This window comes from Capsicum annuum, chromosome 7 (genome assembly GCF_002878395.1).
Source record: "Capsicum annuum cultivar UCD-10X-F1 chromosome 7, UCD10Xv1.1, whole genome shotgun sequence".
Lineage (NCBI taxonomy): Eukaryota > Viridiplantae > Streptophyta > Magnoliopsida > Solanales > Solanaceae > Capsicum > Capsicum annuum.
The window spans coordinates 208271291-208281062 of NC_061117.1; the positions used below are offsets into that span (position 1 = coordinate 208271291).

The 9772-nt window shown below is 33.6% G+C and overlaps 1 protein-coding gene across 1 annotated transcript; it reads right to left on the minus strand.

Moving 5' to 3' along the window:
• Positions 1–443: 443 nt before the first annotated feature.
• On the minus strand, positions 444–2323 carry LOC107878376 (GATA zinc finger domain-containing protein 14). The gene has a single exon (XM_016725336.2). It carries the CDS (start codon positions 2081–2083, stop codon positions 695–697), a length of 1389 nt encoding a protein of 462 aa, XP_016580822.2. The 5' UTR covers positions 2084–2323; the 3' UTR covers positions 444–694.
• Between the last annotated feature and the right edge of the window lie 7449 nt (positions 2324–9772).

A 9772-nucleotide genomic window follows, 5' to 3' on the forward strand; every position in this document is an offset into this window, starting at 1 on the left:
AATCACATAATATGAGCACGTTACACCTACGGAGTACGGTCTCATTAGCCGAAGACCCTTGCCAATCCACGTGGCCTGCTTGACGACGGCGATGGAGACAGCCTATGTTGGGCCTTTATAAGTCCTTTGTCCTACACTGCTACTACATGTGTCATGACTCCATAATTCCTTTGTCCTACACTCCTACTACGTGCTGTGACACTTTTACCATGTTTGAACGATTGTCACAATATTCACCCGGCCCACAAGCACAAATCCTTAGAGTAGAATATAATCCTAAAATACATCAAAGACTCAAATATAGTCAATCAAGATGGTGGTATGACCTCCCAACAATATAGAGCTTAGGTAGCTCGGATCCGGTTATAGGTATATGAATTTTCCAGTTTTATGGCAGAGCATAACAATAAAAATGTGAATACTACTCCATGTAACATCATAAGTTTAAGGAAGCTTCAATGTCATTATAAAAGGTTTAAAAAAAAAACAAGTGTTAAGCAACACAAAGTTCCCTTGGTCTGATTAGCAGAACAATAAAACCAAAAAAAAAATGGTGTTTGCAGACACAAGTAGAACTAATACACAAACACTCACTCATAATTAACTTAAAATTCAATCAAACTCTATAAAGTCTATTTTTCATGTCCCTGCTTTAGTCCCTCTGCTCTGAACCAATCGATAAATGTTGTTATCTTCAAGGAAGTTCATACTGATCCTCAGTGCCTGGATAGTCCTGCTGTCTTTTAAATTCACCATTTTTACCATAAAAGTAGTTGCCATTGTCCAAGAATCTTGTGTCACTCAATCCTTGCCTTTCCACCATATTGGCATTGTTATTGTAGTTGCTAGCATGATTGTAGTTGTTGGAGTAGCCATTGTTGTTGGTGTTCTCATTCTTGATGTTATAGTAGTACTTGCCATTTTCCAAGAATCTTGTGTCACTTAATCCTTGCCTTTCTGCCATATTCTTGGAGTAACCATTGTTGCTGTAGTAGAAATAATTCTCAGAGAAACCATTATTGTTGTTGTTGTTGTAATTCTCGGAGGAAACATCATTGTTATTGTTGTTAGTGTTGTAATTCTGGGAGAAGCCATTGTTGTTGTAATTCTCTGAGAACATATTGTTGTTGTTGTTGTTATTCTCGGAGAAAAGATTGTTGTTGCTGTAATTCTCTGAGAAAACATTGTTGTAATTCTCGGATAAACGGTTGTTGTTGTAATTCTCGGAGAAACCATTATTATGGTTGTAGCTTTTGGAGTAGCCATTGTCGTTGTTATTCTCAGAGAAAACATTGTTGTTATTGTATTTCTCAGAGACAACATTGTTGTTGCTGGTGGTGGTCTCGGAGAAAACATCATTGTCGTTGTTGTTGTAATTCTCAGAGAAAACATCGTTATTGTTGTTGTTGTAATTCTCGGAGAAATCATTGTTGTTGTAATTTTGAGAATAGCCGTTGTTATTGTTGTTGTTATTACTGTAACTCTCTGAGTAGCCATTGTTGTTGCTATTGTAATTCTCTGAGTGACTATCGTAGTTATAATTATCGGAGTAGCCATTATTGTTGTTGTTGTCGTCGTTGTCGGACTCATCAGTATTAAAGCGGGCACCTTGGAATTCCTTATCAAGAGTTTGAGTTTCTACATCATCAAGATTTGTGACAGTAGAAGGAACTTCTTTAGAATGAGGACCATAAAGTCCATAAGGAGTATCAGTCAAAAGAGGCATAGGTGCTTCAATGTCACCTTCTTCTGGTGCCCCTGCCGGTGTTGGCATGCCATTCTCACCATGATCTTGATCACCCCCGGGTGCTGGTGCTGATGCTGGTGTTGGTGTTGGACTTTGAGATGACACCGGAGGAAATGTAAAATCATTAAACATCGGTGTTGGTGCTGGTGTTGGTGATGATGTTGGACTAAAAGATGAAAATGGGGGAAAACTAATCTCATTAGCAGCCGGAGTCGGAGCGGGCGAAGGCGATGCGGGGATGATCATAAACTTGCTTTTTCTAGCTTCAATTTGCACTAATGGGATTGAAATCACCAAGAACAAGATGCACACAACTTGCTTAATGAAATCCCCCATATTGAAACAAAGTTGGACTAAAAAGAGCAAGTAGAATATTGTGTGTTGGATTTCTTGGTTTCTTTAATTTTCTTCATTCTTGCGGATAGTTTATATAAAGTGATAAAAGTGCAATATTTTGGTTCAATTTAGCTTCCGTGATGATGTGCGTAGATTGAGGAATTGTGGGAAAATTTTGTATGATTTGTGGGGTAGGTGAAATTATGGCTTTTGGTGCATGCTGCATGTGCTATACCATTGAGAATGTCTAACTAAGGAGGTACCCTTAATTATAGGCTGAAAAATAAAGAACATGATTTGGTCTATAGTCAAAAGATAATGTGTTGTCTTTTTTCTTTTTGTTTTTTATTTACCTTGCTTTCTAGATACTTAAAGTCAGATTAATGTTCTCAAATGTAGGGTAATATGAAGTGAAGAATAAAGAAAAAAGAGAGTAGGGGGCCATTCATAACCAATTTTGCAGTTGAGTTAGGTGGATCACTTTAGTCAAAAACTTTACTTTCTTTTTTCTTTTCTTTTTTTCAATTTTGAGTTTCAAAGTTATTGAAATTATCATCTTCAGTACCTCTTCCTTTTCATATCACTATAGAAAATAAAAGAGTTAGCAATGGATAAATTTTGTTGCTAAAAAGTAAAATTTCATTGCTAATTCTATTTAACAATGGATTAGCGACGAATTGCCAAAAGAATCTGGTTAGCTAAAAATTACTCAATGGCATATTAGCAACTAATTTCATTGTTAATTCCTTTTTTTAGATATTAAATTTAACTCTCTTTTTTTTTTTTGTGGCCAATTGAAAGTATTATTGCTGGGGTTTGGCGACAAGGATGGATCTATTACATCCTTGGATTTAATATTACATGGACCACTTCCACATGTTCTATGGTTTCATTTCATTTTCATAATCCCCCACCCGCCTCCAACTCGCGGAGCTAGCTAATAGTGAGGGACTGGGGTTCATCCGAACCTCCTTCGACGGAAATTATATTATTATACTAGCTTAAAATTATTTTTTATGTATATATAATAGACGTTCCCTTCGATTGGTTCTTTTGTTTACATTTTTTGATTTTGAACCTCCTAATTAAGATATTGGCTCCGCCACTGTCAACCCTCACCCCACCACCACCACCAAACAAAAAAAATAAAAACAACAATTGTCAATTTTTGGTTTGAATGACTTTCAGTAATCCGGCTGAATATAAGCAGTTTAGCAGGCCGGTGATTATGCTTGTTAATTATACGTAGAGGACATTGGTCTGTACGTATCATAATCACGAAATTAGCATGAGAATATACTTAAGATTTCATTTTGTTTAAATTTTATTTACAGAGTCTTTTGAAAGAAAAGGAAAGAAAGTAACATATAATAAGCTACTCACTCGGTTCCTTTTTAGTTGTTCCGTTTGATTTTCAAAAGTCAATTTAACTAATTTTTAAAATTAAAATTAGATTATATTAATTTAATATTTTAAAATTACAACTTAAAGTGCTTACAAACTATTACAGTTTAAAATATTGATTAAAGTTCATACTATTTAACTATTAAAAGAAAAATCATGACAAATAAAAAAGAACAAACGGGATAAAATAAAGAGGAAAGGGAAACTTACAACTCGACTATAAATGGATTAATCATCTCTTTAGTGAATCACCATGAAATTTTATTTAACCGGCAGCAAGATTAGAGAAATTGGGTATTTGATTTATTCGTTTTTGTTTTAGCTTTACGAGTTATGTGATATTATTTTATTTGAGCAGAGTGTCACTCAACAACAGTCTCTCTTTGCTCACCGGGTAAGAAGAAGGTTACATAGACATTACTCTCCGTAGATCTGATTTGTCGGATTACATGATTTAATTTTTCGGCGTTGTTGTTGTGTGCTTCGTTTAGTCTAATTGTCACCGAAAAAGAAAGCAAGCAATAATTGTTGACGTCTTATTTTTATTGGATGCCTCCTCTTTTTACTTTTTAGAGTAAATTGTAATTGACATATAGTAAAGAACAGAATAATGACCGTATTGAATTTACGTACATGGATTCTCTCGTTCTAAGCATGACGTTGATTATAATCACTTAACAAGTGATTAACAAATAGGAAATGTTAGGTCTAAAACTAAGTGATTTTCTTTCCTTTTTCTTTGGTATTAAGTGTATTAAGTATGTAAGTTTAAAATTCTACCTTAAAAGCATTCTTAGGCAAACACTACAAGAGTGGGGCTGGAAGGCAAAGTGGGGAGGTCGGGATGTGGCTAAAGCGTTAAGGGGTGGTGAGGGTGAGGAGGAAATAATTATTGCGAATATCATTTTTAAAATTTGTTTTCTCTAATTTTATTATTAGAAAAAACACTTTTCTGACCTTCAAGAAATCTTCTTTTTAAAGAAAAAATGTCTAATTCTTTTAACTATCCAAATTAAAAAATATTCTCCTCCATATCAAACACACCCATAGTGTCGTGTCATGTGACTCAATCACCTTAGAGGATTATGTTCTTCATAATGATCACATTTTTTTCTGTTACATTTTGACCAAAAACATGAGTAGGGGTATTATAAGTTATAACGTATAAGTACATCACATGAAAATGGGAACAAAACATAACAGATTCGCCGAGAGCAAATGAATTATAATGCTTCGGAAAAAGAGGATTTTAAATTTTAAATTCAAAAATGAGTTCAAAATTCAAATCAATTATATGTTGTTAAACTTTTTTGAAAATAATGACAAATCACCATTTTGGCAAATTGAAGAAGCGGGCCTTCGGTTTTGCATATAAATACTTAAATCATGTGGATGTTAATTAAAAAGTTTGAAAATATTAATAGGAATAATGGAGATTAATTGTTCAAACTTCAAAAAAAATAATTTCAGTTTCGAACATATATGTTTGAAATTTATATAAAGTTCAATCTTAGCAAGCTAAACTTTTAAGGGGTCATTTGGTGTGAGGTACAAAAGTAAATAATCGTGGGATAAAATAATAATTTCGGGACAAAAATTTTAACACATGTTTGGTTAGTAATATTCGGGATAACTTATCCCGGGACTAATAAATAATACCGGGGTAAGTTATCCACACATGTTATCCCACCATTATTTATTCTTGGGATAAACTTAGAAAAGGATAGAATTACCCCCAAACCTTTTGTCTCACACACTACAAAATATCTAGGATTTTATGGCTTATTGAGACAAATGCGTATAATTAAAAGAAATGACATATTTTATGTGGTTAACTTAACTACTTAATAGATGAATGAGAACACATGTAAAAAAAAAAGTTGAATGGAAAATGTATAATTGAAACACTTTATCAACAGTTGAGGTATTGAATTAAGCAAATTGCGTTATTTTTTGTCATGTAAAATGTGTTACTTTTTTACAAAAAAATTATCGCGATTTTCTTCATTTTACTATCACAATTCAACCCGTACTGTGGCCTTTACTGTATCGCACTTCAAAGAAAGTTTTTATTATATTTAATAATTATAAAAAATATAACAATGTATGATAAATATGCTTCAAAATTACGTTGTTTATAAAAAATTCTCTTATTTATTTTCCATGAACATGGCTAGTTAAATTTGACAATAAATATATTTTGTTAAATGTAGTAATTGACAATAAATAAATTTAGAAGTTAAATGTAGTAATTGCTGTCAAATATATTTTGTTAAAAAAACATTAAAAGGAACAGCGAAAAAGCTAGTTTAATAATTATTTTTATCAATACAATTTTCATAAAAATAATTATTAAACTAAATAAGGTAAGGGTTCTTTTTGTAAATACACAATCTATTTTTAAAAAGAATTCTATGCGTATTATTTTTAGTACCACAAACCAAACAACCACTAAATAGTAATACCAGGATAATTAATCTCAATACAACTAATCACAATATAACTAATTTCAGCATAACTTATTTCCCAACCAAACAACCCCTAAAGTGCTATCAAAAGTTTGGCATGGACAGGTCAAAATTTAGATTAAAATGTTGGAAGTTTGAACTTGACAAAACAAACGAACATGGATGGATTTAGGGTATCGGGTAGAGGTTTTCAAGAACCTAAGTAGTAACTTGTGTCCAGACCATGTATTTACACTGAGAATTCATTAATTATATAAGAAATTGATAGATAAAAATCCATAACTTCAAAAAGTTTGTTCAGCGGCAAAGAAGAAACCTCATTTCGGTGCATATGCTTGACGCAATATCGATTCCACCTTGGAGTCATTCTTTTTTAAAATGAAAGGAGTACTAAAGTTGCTTCTGAAGTGACTGAAACTTACAAAAATTTAGGACTAGGCATAAAATATCAAATATCGAATCGAAATGTTTGATAATTGGTATTCGGTAATTCGGTATTTGATAGTAAGCTTTTAATATTTCGGTATTCGGGATTGGATTTGGTATAAGATATTAATACCGTTTGGTATTCGGTATTTACCGAATATCAAATATATATATATATATATATATATATATATATGTGTGTGTGTGTGTGTGTGTGTGTGTGTGTGTGTGTGTGTGTGTGTGTGTAACCCAACCCAATAGACAATAGTACTAGTCATCCCAAAGAATCTCGTGGACCTTGGTAATATATTCGTAAAAAGCAACAAAAAGAATACTAAATAGAGTTTCTGTTAAGTATACTTTTTGAAGTTTAAATGTACATTTGCACATATCCAACTTTAATATGGTATTACCAAATACTGTACCGACCCGAAGTTTAATTTACAGATTACCGAACTACCGAACCAATGTTTATACGTATGGTGTGTGGTATCTATATTCAAATATCGACTACCGAATTATCGAACCAAACTTTGAAAATACCGAACCAAATATCGAACGCTCACCCCTACCAAAATTTATAACTTCCTATTAAGACATAAATGATGGTTCGAGGCTGTCTGTGCACTTCTACCAAGCAGCAGTCCCACAGCTAACGGTCTGTTTGTGAAAGTTATCTTCTACATGTTGACACCTAATTTTTGCCCTCCATGACTAAATTTAATCTCAAGTTTCTTCGATTTTTAATAAAATCAAAATAATTTTTTTATCCGAATAATTATTTTTTTTTGAAAAGTATTTGTACGTGATTTTGTCACTTTAAGTAGCAATTATGTATTATCGTGTTCAATTATGCGATATTATATAATTTGATTGCTTAAAGGTTTATTCTATGGAATATCAGATTTTAATTAAAGATTATTTTTGAAAATAAATATAATAATTAAAATCTCGAGTTGAAAATGATCTACTTCAAAAATAGTTTATTTGGAGAATGTTTACTTGATTTAATCAAATCAAAGAAGCTCGGGATTAAATTAGTTGCTAAGTTTGTTTCAAATCTTGATTCAATTTGGTCAATTTACTAAATTAGATTTAATTGAAGTTGATTTGGCTACAATTGCAACACAATTGGCCGACTAATCCTTAATTAGGTCAAAATTTAAACACAATTGGCTAAATCCTATCATATCCTATTTAATAAATAGACCGAAATCTAATTCATCTTTTTATTTTAACCCAAACAATCTCCCAATCCTTAAAAAACTAATTTTGGGCCAGTTGTGCAACCCAACAACATCAGCTGACCCAACCCATCTCAACCAGGCCCATAACTAACCCCCATTTTCTTTCTTCCTAGCTAGCCCAACAACATTTAGCCCCAATGACCCAACTCCAAACCATTGACCCGACCCATTTGTTTTTACTTCCTTCTTCAATTACAACAATAGCGTTCAACAAGACAAAACGACGACTTCAACTATCAGCTTCCAACACCAGAAATCCATTGAACTACATCACAAACCCAGAACCCATCTCGACCCACGGCCTGTTTTCAATTGGTAATGACGCGTTCCCCATTTTCCCGCTCTCGTTTCTCATAAAATAGCCTCGAACCTTTTAGAATATGGTGTGTTGGCCTCTCCAACGGTTCAATCCCGTGATTTTCGGATGAGATTGTACGATTTCGTACATAGTTGGATGATTTTCATTGGTTCTTGAAGGGAATTCGTTTTGCAAAAACAGTATTTGTCCACATGTCACAAATTTCTCCAAGAAATCCAAAGAAGATGGTACGATTTTGAGCAAAAATGGGCTGGGGGGAAGATTTTCGAATTTCAAAATTCAAAAAATATATTTCTTCCAAACCCCTAAAATACCCTACTTCGTCTTCTATATAAAGACCCCTGGGTCACTATTTTGAGGGTCTTCTTTTTCGGAGAATTAGGGTGGGAAAATTCTGGGGGGTTCTTTGGAGGCTGATAATTCTGGGGTTTAGAAAATTTTCTAAAAACCTGGGTTGAACAATATTTTCCTTTTGGGTAAAAGAAGGAGGGTTTCGGAAAAGAGTAATTTGGTTTCGGGGAAAGAGCAACTTTGTTCGGTAAAGATTTTAGGGAGAAACAGTTAGCTAGTCGAGTGTTCACGACAGATTTGAGCTTTCCTGGTGGTGATAAGAGTCCGATCGTAGCTCGTTGCCCCGTTTCGCTGCTCCGAGAGAGGTAAACGCCTCTTTTTCGTTTTAATTTTGATGTGGTTTTCTTCTCTTCATCTTTTCCTTTAGGATTTTGTTATAGTAATGTTGTTATGTGCTGGGATTATGTGTTGTAGGAGCCGTGAAGGCCATTGAATTTTCAGCTTGGTATTTGTTTAAAGAAATTTTCCTTATCAGTTTGTTTTACTGGTTGTTCCATGGGTTTCTCTTTTCCTCTATGTAAACTTGTTCAATACATCGTCAGTGCGAACCATGGTTTTACGTGAAAGGTTACTCTTTTTATATCTGTATATTTCGTCTGACCTGAATATGGAAGCAAGCCTCAAATGACAACATTCATTAGTATCTTGAATGAAATTCATTGACAGCTTTACTGTGCACCAGACCAATCGAATATATATTAACCTCAGTTTTATCACGGAATGACCTGTCTTATTAAAAACTCTCCTGATCGCTATCTTTCTGTATCTGACTGTTCCAGTTGAGGTTTTATTCATGGAATTTGTTGGGTAGAAGTTACCTTTGCTGAATTTCTAGTTAATTTGCCCTGCTTACCTATTTTACTCAGAATTTGTGGAGCTTCTCTGGTTGTTATTTCGAGTAAAGTGTGGTGAAAACTTCCCAATGAACTCTTAGCTCATGATTCTTCGTGACTTGCCAGAGAGAGGGAGATGTTGGTTTAAAGAATTTTCTTTTGATTATTGGTTATTCGTTCCTCTTTGAAATTTAATTCTGACATGTTTGATTCGGAAATGAGATTTCCAGGTTCCATCTAGCATTAGTTCGTCATAGTTGTTGTCTATTGGGCTACCTCTGTATAGGGATTTTATATATACTCGTGCGAATAGAAAGCATTCCAATCTCACGGGCCCTCTTCCCAGTTTCCCTTTATGTTTTCTTCCCTTTAAATAGGACCATGAGTATAAGTTTGATAGAACCTTTAAGTCGTTTGTCTTGCGAAAAAGGCCCGGGATATCTATCCCATTATGATATAACTTTGTCTATTCGCTTATCGCTGGGACTTAGGTACCTCAAATGGTCATAGTAGAAACATGTTGCGGGATAGCACTTGGCATTTATACTTGTAAGGTTGATGTTGAATAAGATAATATTTAGTTAGTAGCTTTTGAATGTGTAAATCTTTTTACTTCTTTTTCTACCCGTATTCTAAATATG

What these genes read in the sequence shown, in the direction of transcription:
- LOC107878376 (XM_016725336.2), bottom strand. Translation starts at nt 2,083, where the DNA reads ATGGGGGATTTCATTAAGCAAGTTGTGTGCATCTTGTTCTTGGTGATT.